At 56.2% G+C, this 12,737-nt stretch overlaps 1 protein-coding gene across 1 annotated transcript in view; it reads left to right on the forward strand.

The window, feature by feature from the left end:
- The window catches only part of LRRN2 (leucine rich repeat neuronal 2), a 33,967-nt gene extending 21,752 nt beyond the window's left edge, over nucleotides 1–12,215 (forward strand). Inside the window, exon 2 of the mRNA XM_076358173.1 lies at nucleotides 8,799–12,215. Within this exon, the coding sequence (XP_076214288.1) occupies nucleotides 9,043–11,187 (2,145 nt within the window). The 5' untranslated portion in view covers nucleotides 8,799–9,042 and the 3' untranslated portion in view covers nucleotides 11,188–12,215. The remainder of the gene's footprint in view (nucleotides 1–8,798) is intronic.
- Nucleotides 12,216–12,737: the final 522 nt, after the last annotated feature.

Genomic DNA, 12,737 nt, shown 5'->3' on the forward strand with positions numbered 1-12,737 from the left:
AGCTGCAGTCCAATGCAGCACGGGTTTTGTTGAACCACGCAAATTTTACAGAGTAAAGGACAATTCAGCTATGAGCCAAGACCAAGACTCCATCTTCCCAGCCTCTTATTTCTTCAGGCAATCCGGCGCGGAGATCAGCCAGCTTTTCCAGTTGGCTTTTGCAAGACATTTACAAATGCACCAGTTAACCCCACAGCCCGGAGACCAGCCCTGCGAGTCTCAGTTCTCGGGGATAAAATGAGATGGCCCCAGCGCTGTCCAGCCAAAAACTAATGGATTTGAGGCTTCCCACAGACATGAGCATGCCACATGCAGGACACGGGAGAAAACCTGCTGCCTTTAGAGCTCATGCCACCAGCTCGGCTCCTCCAAAGCCGCCTTCCCAAGCAGGCAGGGTAGCACAGATGGATTTAACTCCTGGTCCCACTAAGGAGCCCGGCCGTGGCTCTGGGTGTCGCAGGGAGGGCCAGGTGCCATCTCAGCATCCGTCCCCGCTGCTGTGTGCGGCCACCCGGCCCCAGCGCTGCTCCCCAACAAGGTCTCCTGGTCTCAACTTTTGCAATCAAAGAGGACAAGGGAGATGAGGGGTGGGGAAGGGCCCTGGTGATTATCCCCAAGAGGAATAAACCTTCAGAAAGCCTGAATGCCGATGAGCCATGTTTTGGAGAAGCTGCTCTGCAGGGACCCCCAGCCCAGGGATCCCGGCTCCTCCCTGAGCATCTTCCCGGCCACCGAGGCCCCCAGTCTCTCGGCATCCCGGCGGGATGGGACCGTGCTTATCCCCAGGTAATGAGTGTGGGACCAAAAGCAGCTCTGGGATGTGCTCAGCGCTGCGTGGGCAGTTTGTGGCTGAGCAGGGCCAAATCCTGCATGCTCCAGGCTGGAGGCTGTGCCTGAAGCTGCCAGCAGCATCTCCGGGAAACCACAGGGACCTGTGGGAGAATTTTGGAGGCAGGCAGAGCCACTGCAACCCTTCCAGAGCCCAAAAGCAAAAGATGAACAACAACAGGCTTATTTCCCAGCCCTCATTAAAAAACATCCGAAGTGGAGGGAGAGAGAAGCATCCAGATAAGAAGCAGGCACCACTCCTGCCCGCCGGCTCCTGGCAGATCGGCGCGATAGTGAGGTGCAGGCAGCCGAGTGGTTTGCTTTGCTTGCTCCTGGCAGTTTTTTATCTCCTGACTTCCTCCTAGACAAGCAGAAATAACACTATCACCCTCCCTGCCAGGAGAGATGCAGGAGAAGGCCCGCAAACAACATCCCTGGGTCTTTCTGCACAAAACAAGGCTTAACCGAGGAAAGAAACCACCAGAAAAGCCAACAGAGCAGCAGCCTGGTGCTGCTGGTTTTGGAGGGGTCTGTTCCCTGTCTCACGTAAATGCTTTTCAGGGGATAACGACCCAAAATTGCAGCTCAGGTCCGGAGCATGGCTTTGCTGCCGTGGCCCTGTGCGTGGGTGCAGAGAACACACGAGGTGGGATACAGGGACCCGTGCGGGGGTTCTCCGTTGCTCCACGCCATGCCACCCCGCACGCCTTGGGTTTGCTTCTTTGCTTTAGCCAGGGGTGAAGCTGCAGAAAGGCTGGGGCGGGAGCATCCTCCCATCCCTCAAACCAGGCAGCAAAGACGCAGAGCTGCATAATATGCCGGAATTTAATAAAACGCCTCAAACAGACAAAGTTTTTCCTTTTGCCAGCTGCTTAATTAAATTGCCTAATGCTGTTTGCGATCGCAGCACAAACTCCTGTGTTTAAAGACCACGGTGTTGCCATGGTGCTCACCCGGCGGATGGTGCGGGGCTGTGACGGAGCATACAGATGAGGGAGGCTGCTGTGGATGCGGGGGGAGCGGTTGCCACGCTACGGGGGGAGATTCGGTGTCTTTTCTTTATTTATTTATTTGTTTGTTTTCTGACGTGGCGGTAAACTCCCTGCCAAGGTTTGTGTCAGGATCTTTGCTCTGAACAGAGCAGCTGCTTTTCCACCCCAGGGCTTTGGAGCCGCTTGCTCGGAGATATGAGCTCCCCGGCAGCGTTGCTGAAACATCCCAGCCCCCTTTTACCAGTGGGAGGGAGGGGATGTATTTGGCTTCCAAAGATACGAGCATTCGCTTTGCCATTGCCTTGCACGCCGGGCAGAGCAAGCCTGAACTGTTTTGCCACAGTCCCAGCGCGGGTCTGAGATGGGGACTGAGCCCAGAAATCCTGACCCATGGCGCCGGGGGGGTCACCCTGTACATGTCTTTGCATGAAGGAATTTCCCATCAGCAACAGGAGCAAATTAAAGCCCAGGACATGAGAGACCCGAGCTCAGCCGAGGTTCCACCAAGGTCTCCAGCTGCATTGAACCCCCTGGTGCTTCGTTCCCTGTGTGTGAAGTTTTCCTTCTCACGTTGTGCATCTCGCCAGTGCCGGCTGGTGCAACCGCCATGACATGTTGGAGGTCCAAGGAAAGAAAGTCAAACCTGGCCGGGGGCTTTGGGCTTTGTGGCCATGGGTGAGGCGAGGAGACCTGCCAGCCAAGGACGGCTGACTTGGAGAAACTGTTGCTTCCCACGACAAAGTGAAGCTTTGGGTGGACGCTGGGCCATGGTGCTTGAACAGGTTTCCTCGCTCAAGCATCAGGTATCTCACACAGCGATTTCTGCCATTTTCTATCCCTGTATCAGCTGCAGCGAACTCAGGATGCCTGCAGAGGCATCCCTCCGGCGGCCCGGCTAGTTCTCACCTACCGTTTCCTCCCCTTGATGGTGCAAGCGGAGAAAATCCCTAGAAACCCATGAGCCACAGGGCTGAGACTCCGCGGGGATAGGGAGTGCGCCCAGGCACGTGGGGATGCTCAGCCCACATCCTGGAGCCGCCTCATCGCTGCTCCATCCACCGTAGTGCCCAGGGGCACCGGCTGGTCCCTACACCAGAAAATCCTTTTGAGAGCCTATATAAGACTTGAAGGATATATTTCCTTTTCCTGATAGGCAGAGTTACGGCTCTGCATCATCCCTGCCGCCATTAGCCCCAGATAATGACTTGACCTCTGCAGCTTAACTGAAATTTAATACGTCAGTTATTGTATGTTAAACAGTGGATCATTAAAAACATTTATTCAAGATTAACAGCTATCTAATAGATACCATTAGTATCACAGTTGTATAAGTGGCTAATCCAGAATGCATGCAATTTAATGGTCCCTTGGGATGTATTTGCCATACTGTAACTGTACTTTTAGATCTAGATCAGGCTGGCCTCATCCTGCGCTCCACGGTGAGGGCAGGCAGCGATGGGGACCCAGGGCAGCGTACAAGTTCCACGGGCAGAGCTGCCCCGACGCGAGCGGCTGGCCCAGGGTGGACGCATCCGCAAAGTGCCTGCGCTGGCATCGTTTGTGCTCACTTCCCAGAAGGCACGAGTTACCCAGGGGGAGGAAAGGGCTTGTTCTGCATTTGCTCTAAGGCTTTTACCACTATAAAAATGTCATAAGTCACGCTCCAGCTGGCATCGCAATGGCAGCAGGGGTAGGGCTGGTCTGTCGGGATCCCGGAGTCCATGCGGTCCCTCTCCTCTCTCCCCCCAGCCTGGATTTCGACATGTGAACCACAGCTGCCTCCAGCTGCCAGGCACACTGTGGGTGCTCAGCACCGCCGAAAATAGGAGGTCGCTGAAAATAGGACGTCCTGAGGAGTTTTTATCCAGCGAGGGCGGTGGTTCGGAGGAGATGTGCCGGCTGCTCCGGGGCAGGGAATGGTGACAGCCCTGGAGACAGCAAGACCCCAGAGCCAACCTCATAAAACTGGCCATTACAGCAAAGCCCTGCAGGATTTAGTACAGCACCTCCTTCCAGATAAAAAAAGTGAGATAGGAGTGTTTCAGATAACAGCAGAGTACCCTATTTCTAAGTTTTACAAGTAATTGATACAGAATCCTATTTAATTCTTGTTGGCTTTATCACAAATAAAAGCAAAGCTTTTATGCAGAGGTTTAAACGGGGGAGATGTGACCTCAGCCTGAGGGGACAAACTTTGCTGGGTGCCACCACGGAAAGTCCTGAGCCCAGAGCAGCCGGGGCTGGGAGCTGGGCAAGGTGATGTGCCAAACAAATCCCTTTCCTGGGGATACGGTGGGGCTTTGCAGCTTGATCTAGTGTTGTCTCAGTGTGCAGAGAGGCTGGAGCAGGCTGGACCGGCAGCATGTGCATGTCTCTGGCTGCAAACCCAGCAAAGCCGGAGGGCGCACTGCCCGGGTCATTCCCACCCTCCCTGCCGCTGCGTCTTCTCCCGAGGGCTGGCTGCAGATTTGAATCACGCCATCGAAAAGAGCAAAAGGCGGCGGGGACGGGGGGGTGGGGGGAGGATTTTCCCACAGCATCTGACTGCCACTTCTCATCTGCCTCCGCTTGGAGCTGGCAGGGCCGGTGACAGGGACATGAAGGCTTAGCGACCGCCAAAGTGCGGCAGCGCTTGGAAAGCTTCGAGAGCGGTGGCCATGTCGCAGGCTGCTGTGTGCACTGCTTGCTTAAAGCCGTCATCCAGAAAAGACAGGGGCTTGGCAGGAGCTCAAGGCCCCCGGGGAGATGCGGAGCGGGCTGGGGTGTCTGCTACCCCTTGGGGACATCGCTGCGGGAGAGCTGCTGCCTGCAGAGAGGAGCAGCGGGCTGAGCACGGCCCCACTCCCAGTTTTCCCCAGCCAAGGGACCCCGGGAGCGGTCGGGGTCCTCCCCGTCCCCTGCGGGGTGTAGGGGCTGTCTATCGCCTCCCACCCGGCAGCACGCTGGGGGACGGCAGACGCTTCTCCCCATCTTCTGGCTGTGGTAAGGGAGAGGGAAGGGCAGGAGAGCCCGGGGCTCAGCTGCAGCCATTTATCTCCCGAAGCCGGGCTATTAGACAGATGACAGAGGGAGAGAGGCAGCCGGTGCAAGCACTGAGACCAAGGCTCCTTCCATGGGGTGATTTATCTCCTGGCTTCATCCAGCAAGCTTGCTGATGAAAAGACTCTTCCCTTCTCTGTGCCTCATCAATTCTCATTCTCATTGCTTTTCTATTTTTTTGTTTTTCCTCCCTGGGTTTCTGCCGCCTGTTCATGCAGCCGCGCTCCCCTCTCCCCGGCACTGCGCACCCCGTCTCTCCTGCGCTCCCCGTCTCGTCTCCCTCTCCCGACCTCATTCTCTGATGGTCTATTTGTCCCTTTCTTTCTCCTTTTCACCTCTGGTCCTCCTTCTTTCTCTCCTTGTGGCGCTTTCATTCCCCCTTATTCCTTTTCCTTCCGTATTTCTCTGCTGTATCCCCCTCTCCATCCCTGAGCACGTCTGGCTGAGATGGAAAGAGATTCCTTGAGCCCCCCATCAGCACGTGGCACCGCAGATGATGTCGTGGGCTTGTGGCAAATTCAGGACGGTACCATTTGGGGCAGTGTCACGGACCCCCTGCCTGGCCCTGGCACTTTGTGTCTCGTGTCCTTGGGGACCACCTCTGGATAAAATCCTTACCAAAGGCATACCCAGGCTCCAGCTTCTTTGCAATAGCACTTTGCAGTGAGCTGTGTGGAAGGGGAGGTGGACATTTGTACCTGGGAGAAATCCAGCCTTGAAGGCAGAAGTCACAGAAATGCCTTAGGGAGACCAAGGAATTGGGTAAATGCTGGGAAACTATGGAAGAGGCAAGCAGCATCCCCAGCGCGGGGACTGGGCTTGGGTCCTGCTGGGGCAAAAAGGGAAACTGGGGGTATTTTCCATTTCCTGGTGTTCAGGGCACTGCAGCAAATCTTTCAGCCCCCTGGATCTACATTTCTGGAAAAAAATTAACTCCGAGCAGAAATGTCACCCAGCTCCCTGCTGTCACTCTTGCCGTGCCACAGCCCACGCCGAGGAAGAGCCCGAAATAGCAGCCGGGGGCTGCCGGCGCTGGAGGGGAATGTGGGACCCGTGGCCCCACCAGAGCCCAGCCTGGCCGCAGAGGGGGTCCCGGTCTCCAGCAGACCCTCCAGCAACCCAGGTCCCAGCTCCTCCTTGCTGTCCCCCTTCCTCTCTCTGGTTTTACCAAGGCTCCCATTAGCTGGGGCAGCATCTTCCCACCACCTGCAAAGGCAGCAAATCAGTCTGTCTTGGAGAGGAGATGAAATCCAGGCTCCCTGGGAGACACACCACTTAGCCTCCCAACCTCAGCCACGTCTCGAGCCTGATCTTGCTATTTGTTAGCCTCAAATCCCAGGTCCCTCTGCTTTTCTGTCTTGTTCTGCACCCTGAGTCTGTTTGGGGGGAAAACAAGGGCTTTCGGGGCACGGTCAGTGCTTTGGTGCTGCTGGGGAATTGCGGATGGATGGGGCGGCTGGGAGTTCAGGGTACGTGTGTGCGTGTGCGCACATGAATCACTGCAAAGTTGCACACGGGGAATTGACCCCGCCGTTCCCCGGTGTGAGCCCCTTGAGGTCTGGGTCTCCCCTGGGCCAGCTTTATCCTGGGACCCCCGTCCCTCACCCTCGCCAGCCCCAGCTCCCGCACCGACTCCCCAGGCTGGCGGGGATGCAGCTCCGCGGGGGGAAGCTTTTGAACCCAAATGGTAAACCGATAGAAGTAAAACCGTGGCCGTGGGAGCTGCGGGACTGCCCGGTCCCTCCCACCATCCATCTTTGGTGCAGCACAATAAAAGGCTAAATCAGTTTGCATGCAACCTGCAGGCTTCTTCGGTGCCTAATTAAGAAATAATGAGCCTGACTTCACTGGGTAATGGATAAAAGACAACCAGCGGGCTCCTGCCCCCTCCTTCCCCATCTCCCCACCAGCCCATGGCTGAACTGCAGGAATTCATGGTGCAGGTCCCCAGGGTGTCACTCCTGTCACCAGGGAGCAGGGCTGTCACGGCAGAGGGGAGTCAGCTCCATCTCTCGCAAGGACTGTCCTCCCTGGCGTTTGTACCCCGCAGCGGGACCACACGCTGCCGATGCCCTCCCTGTTCGGTTTGCTCCATGCCATTTGAAACCATGAAGTCCGAAGTTTAGTACCCAGAGTTTCCAAAAAATGACATTTTTCTGCAAACTCTGATCCTGTTACTTATACAAACACCTGCATCATCTTGTACGCAAGGCTTTCCACAGCCATCAGTCCTGCAACCCCAACCCGTGCTGGGCAAAAGTGGTAAAACCCGGTTACAGACACAAACCCTGTAGAGGTATCGCCCAGCAGCAGAGCTGGGGACTCTTCCCTGTAAAACGGAGTTTGAAACAAAGTGCTTTGTCTGGGCTCTTCTTCACAGCCTTAAGGAAATAAAAAACCCATTCCTCCATATTATTTTTTTAAGGAGAAAAGATTCTATAATATTTTAATGGCCGGAGAGATTTATAGTCACAGAAATGCCTGTGCACTTAAAAAGAAAGACGAGGGTCCATCAGAAGGATGCAGAAATCAATACAGCCTTCCTCTTCTTTAATGCTGTTTCTCCGGGAGATGGTTTAAAAGCCAATGCCCTCGCAGCAGGCAAGAAGGGGAGTGCACGGGATCAATTCTGGAGCAAGGCTTGGATCAGTCAGTGCTGAATAAACTTTGGTTGGAAGCCCTTTACAGGGAGAACAAGAGGGTGATAAAATAGAGCTGCTTGGAGAGAAACTTTCTTTTCCCACTCCAGCTGCTTTTTAATGCTTTTCCTGCTGCGTGAGAGTCTTTTAAGACAGGGAGAAGCTTTGGGGCTTGGTTTGATTTCTGTCAGTGCGGGTCAGGAGAGCTGTAGCAAATCAAAAAATGAAAGGTGGGGTGGCGGCCGGCTCCGGCTCCTCCGAACCCCATGGCCAGATGGGGAGAGGGGCAGGGAGGTGCTGGGGGGCTCACGCCCACCCCAGCCCCTTGCCGAATGCCCCACCGAGGAACCCCCAACCCCTCTTCCCCAGAAAGGGTGCGAGGCAAGGGGCTGAGGCCAGGGTCACACCCAGCATGGAGAGGGTTAAGGGGCTTCTGAATTCCCCAGGAGCTTCTAATGAGCCCAATCAGGGTTTCCTGCTCCCAGAAAATTGCCCCCACCCCGGGCCAGTGCTTTAAAAGGAGCTGGGGGGGGCTTTGCTCTGGAGGGGAGGTTTGTGTGGGGGAAATATGTCTATGTAGCTGCTCTGGATACTGCAGCCCCATCACGCAGGGGGCTGTGCTTGCTCGTGTCCTGCTCTTTCCCTAAAAGCTTGGCTTTCTGCTCAGCATCAGCCCTCTGGGACACCAGCCCCATCCAGTACTGGCTACTTCAAGCCTTGAGGTCTGAGTTTGTGTGGAGGTAGGTGCGCTTACTGCTTTGCTAGCGTAGAAATAAAAGGGGTGAGATGGGTCTGGGATAACCTGTTCCAGTGCAAATCAAACTGAGCTCTGAGCCTGTGGTCCCTGTGTTGCTGCAGGTCTTCTGCAAGAGATGTCAAGAAATGGGTCTGTGCTCAAGGGCATGTTTCTTCCGTAAGCCCAACTGAGGACAAACATGTTAGGGGTCTGCAAATAGGGCTGGGAGCTCCTGGGTGGGGGCACTCGGTGCTGGGGAGGATAATGGGCGGAAAGCAGAATCTTGAGAGCCTGCAGGAAAGTTACCCCCATGGAGACTTTCTCTTCCCAGCATCTGCAGCTCCAGCTCTGCTCGTGGGAAAGCCTTTGAGCCAGGCTGGCCCAAGGTCCATGGGCTGCTGGTGGCCCTGGGCAGAGCATGTGTGGGCTGATTGCACTCAAAACTTCTTGGGCTGGGAGGGAACTGTTAATGCTATAGATATAAAACAGATTAAACTCTGACACACTTGTTTGCCATGTGTGTGAGGTCTGCTCTAATGCAACTTGTTGTCTGGCCTCTTTCAGGAATGAACTTGAGGAGGAACCCGAAAGGTGCAGCCAAGTGCAAAAATGAATCATTTGGGGAGGAAGAAAAGGCAAAGCTCTGACTGAAGGCACCAGCCGTGGTTGTGGGTGTTATGTGCTCTTGGCGGGGGGGGCCACGCAGGGCAGCCGGCAGCAGAGGCTGATCGGTGCCAGGGGCTCGCATGGAGCATCTTCTCCCGTGGATGCTGTCCCCACCTGGCTTTCGCCCCATGCCCTGCTCCAGATGCGTCCCGTGAGCCTTTCCCGCCTGGGAGGAAGCCGGTCCCACCAGCCGAAAATGAGACGCTTCCAAACCAGCTTGCTTCTGCTCTGCGTGGTGGCCGCCACCGCCATCCCCATCGTGCCCTGGAAGGTCAAATGCCCGCTGCAGTGTGTCTGCCAGATCAGGCCATGGTACACCCCCCGCTCGGTGTACCGGGAGGCTGCCACGGTGGACTGCAATGACTTGTTCATCTCTGCCGTGCCAGAAGACCTGCCGGAGGGGACCCAGACCCTGCTCTTGCAAAGCAACAATATCGCCAGGCTTGAGCAGAGTGAGCTGGACTATCTCAGAAACCTCTCGGAGCTGGACCTGTCGCAGAACAGCTTCTCCGATGTCTGGGACTTTGGCCTGAAGAGCATGCCTCAGCTGCTCAGCCTGCACCTGGAGGAGAACCAGCTGGCCGAGCTGCCCGATGGCAGCTTTCCCGGGCTGGGCAACCTGCAGGAGCTCTACCTGAACCACAACCAGCTCCGCAGGATCGCTCCCCGCGCCTTCTCCGGCCTCGGCAGCCTGCTGCGCCTCCATCTCAACTCCAACCTGCTGAGGACGGTCGACAGCCGCTGGTTCCAGATGCTCCCCAGCCTGGAGATCCTCATGATTGGAGGCAACAGGGTGGATGCAATCTTGGATATGAATTTCAGGCCCCTGTCGAACCTGCGAAGTTTGGTTTTGGCTGGGATGAATTTGAGGGAGATCTCGGACTATGCGCTGGAAGGGCTGCGGAGCCTGGAGAGCCTCTCTTTCTATGACAACAAGCTCATGAACGTCCCCAAGCGGGCGCTGCAGCAAGTTCCTGGCCTCAAGTTCCTGGATCTGAACAAAAACCCATTGCAGAGGGTCAAGCAAAGCGACTTCACGAACATGCTGCACCTCAAAGAGCTGGGGCTCAACAACATGGAGGAGCTGGTGTCCATAGACCAGTTTGCCTTGATCAACCTCCCCGAGCTGACCAAGCTAGACGTGACCAACAACCCCAAGCTGTCCTTTATCCACCCCAACGCGTTCCACCACCTTCCCCAACTGGAAACCCTCATGCTCAACAACAACGCCCTAAGTGCCTTGCATAAGCAGACGGTTGAGTCCCTGCCCAACCTGCAGGAGATCAGCATCCACAGCAACCCCATCCGCTGTGACTGCGTCATCCGCTGGGTCAACAGCACGGAAAACCGCATCCGCTTCATTGAACCCCAGTCCACGCTGTGTGCCGAGCCCCCCGACCTCAAGAGGAGGCACATTCGGGACGTCCCCTTCCGGGAGATGACGGACCGGTGCCTGCCTCTCATCTCCACCAAGAGCTTCCCCTCCCACTTAGAGCTGTCAGATGGTGACAGTGTCTCCTTGCATTGCCGAGCTCTGGCAGAGCCAGACCCGGAGATCTACTGGGTCACCCCTTCGGGGAGGAAGCTGATCCCCTATGTGGAAGACGGGCGGTACAAGGTGCACCCTGAAGGGACGCTGGAGATTCATGGGATCTCAGCTCGGGAGGCCGGGCTGTACACCTGCGTGGCTCACAACCTCCTCGGGGCAGACACCAAGAGCGTCAGCATGATGGTCAACCACTCCTTCCCGCTTAGCGAGGACAGCCTGGAGCTGGTGGTGGCGGAGGTCCAGGCCTACCACATCCTGGTTGCCTGGAAGCCGCATCTCAACACCATCTCCTCCAACCTCACCTGGTCCAGCTTCTTGCTTAGCTCCAACTTGGACATGACTAACGTGGCCCGGATCCCCATGGGGACCCACACATACAACATCACCCGGCTCCACCAGGACACGGAGTACTGGGCTTGCCTCCACGTGGCCTTTGTAGACTTGCAGGCCAAGGTGGCTTGCGTGAACGCCAGGACTAAAGAGGCTGCCCACCGCTACTGGTTCCTGGAGGGCAGGCAGAGCCTCCTGACAGTGCTGGTCCTCTGTCTCCTGCTCCTTGCTGCAAGCCTTGTAGCTCGCTACGGTGTCAGGGCAGAGCCCAGGAGGGCTGGGGAGTTGCTCCAAGGTGCCACGGCCGTGCGTGTGGTCTATCCCCCCCTCGCCCAGCCCTGGGCTCGGGGGCAGCGTGGGGGGCAGCTCCTGGCTGTGGAGGTGCAAGCAGCCCCCCTGGACTGCTGAAGGCTGACGCACTGGTGGGGCTGACGGTGGGGTGGGGAGGGAGAAACTATTTTTTACCAAAAAAATAACTAAACTACAAAACTGAACAAAAACAACAACAAAAAAGGAATTTCGTGGACTTGACCAAGAGTCAAAGCGGCGTGGCAGATGGAGAGGAGCAGAGCTGGCCATGGGGCTTGCAGAGCCTCTTCGTGGTCCTGGCAGGGTCTGGATCCATGCGTAGGGTCTGGATCTGTGCATGGCTCCCGAAAGCACCCGCTGGGCAGCCGGGAGGGCTCAGAGGGGCCCGAGCCCGAGAGGGACGATGCCCTGAGCGGATGAAGAGCCATACAGATGATCAGCAGATCACCCCTTCCCCATGTCCCCCTGGCACCATGGGATGCCCCAGCAGTGTCAGCCCCTTCGCTGGACAGTCCCTGTTTTAGAAATACAAAAAAAGGCCTTTCCCTTTGGGATACATGTTCTTCTTTTGTTTCTTTTTTTTGGTTTTTTGGGTTTTTTTTTTTTGAGCACTCAGATAATCAGCCACAAACCCACCCCTGGCGCCTTCCCCCTGCCCTGTCATTTGCTTGCTGCTGTCAGCCGGAGGGAAGAAGAGGGGAAAGGAGGGGACTTTTGGCAAAAGAAACAGAAATGACGATGGTGACACATCTCTTAATTGGCATCCCTGCGGGGCTGGCCAGCTTCTGCTGGAGTTGATTGGATCCTGTATCCCGCAAGCCTAATCTCAAGGCTATTTTGTAAACTTTTGTGGATAATGTTAAAAAAAGAAGAAAAATGGGAAGAAAAGGGGGGGGAGGAAGTTCTTGCTCTTCTGTTTTTGTATAAAAAAAAAAGAAAAAAAAAAGAAATCCTTTGTATGCTGGTGTGCAGCTGGAGGGCTTGATGGTAGGAACCCCTTGCTCCAGATGCAGGAGGGGCTGGGGGGGCTCTGCAGGACAGTCCCTGTGTGACAGCAGCCCCTGCACGTACGCTGTGCATGTGGCGGGAGGTGAAGGGGGGGATGCAAAACCTGCTCTCCTGGGCTGTTGCTGCTTCTTTCTCTGATAAGCAACTAAAACTGCAAATGAAAGGGAGTGGTGCCCCCCCGCCCCCCCCCCCCCCGGGTTGTGCCAAACGAAGGGACGTGGCAAACCCAAATCAGCGAGGCTTGAAGGAGCCCTTCCCCTCTCGCGCGACGGGCACTGATGCTGCCGGTGATGTTCCCCTCTCTGGTTAACGTGAACAAGCCATCCCTTTGCTTGGGCCTAAACCTAATCCCTGCTTGTTAGAGGTGAGGACTTTGGGGTCGCTTTAACTGCAACCCTAAACAAAACGTGCCTTTACCAACACACACGCGGCCCCAAGAGACCCTGGTGCAGCCCGTGGTGCGGGCACGGGTGCATCCAGAGCCTGGCCGGCACCTCGCTTGGGGGTCTTTCCATGGGAAAGACCAAGAAAAAACATCCCAGCCAGACCTGGGGGGGTGATGGGGTGCAGGTACCCCAGGAGACAGTGTCTCCATGCAGATGTGGTGCCCCCTTGGGCAAAGCCGGTTGTGCCAGCGCAAT

Source organism: Aptenodytes patagonicus, chromosome 22, assembly GCF_965638725.1.
Source record: "Aptenodytes patagonicus chromosome 22, bAptPat1.pri.cur, whole genome shotgun sequence".
NCBI lineage: Eukaryota > Metazoa > Chordata > Aves > Sphenisciformes > Spheniscidae > Aptenodytes > Aptenodytes patagonicus.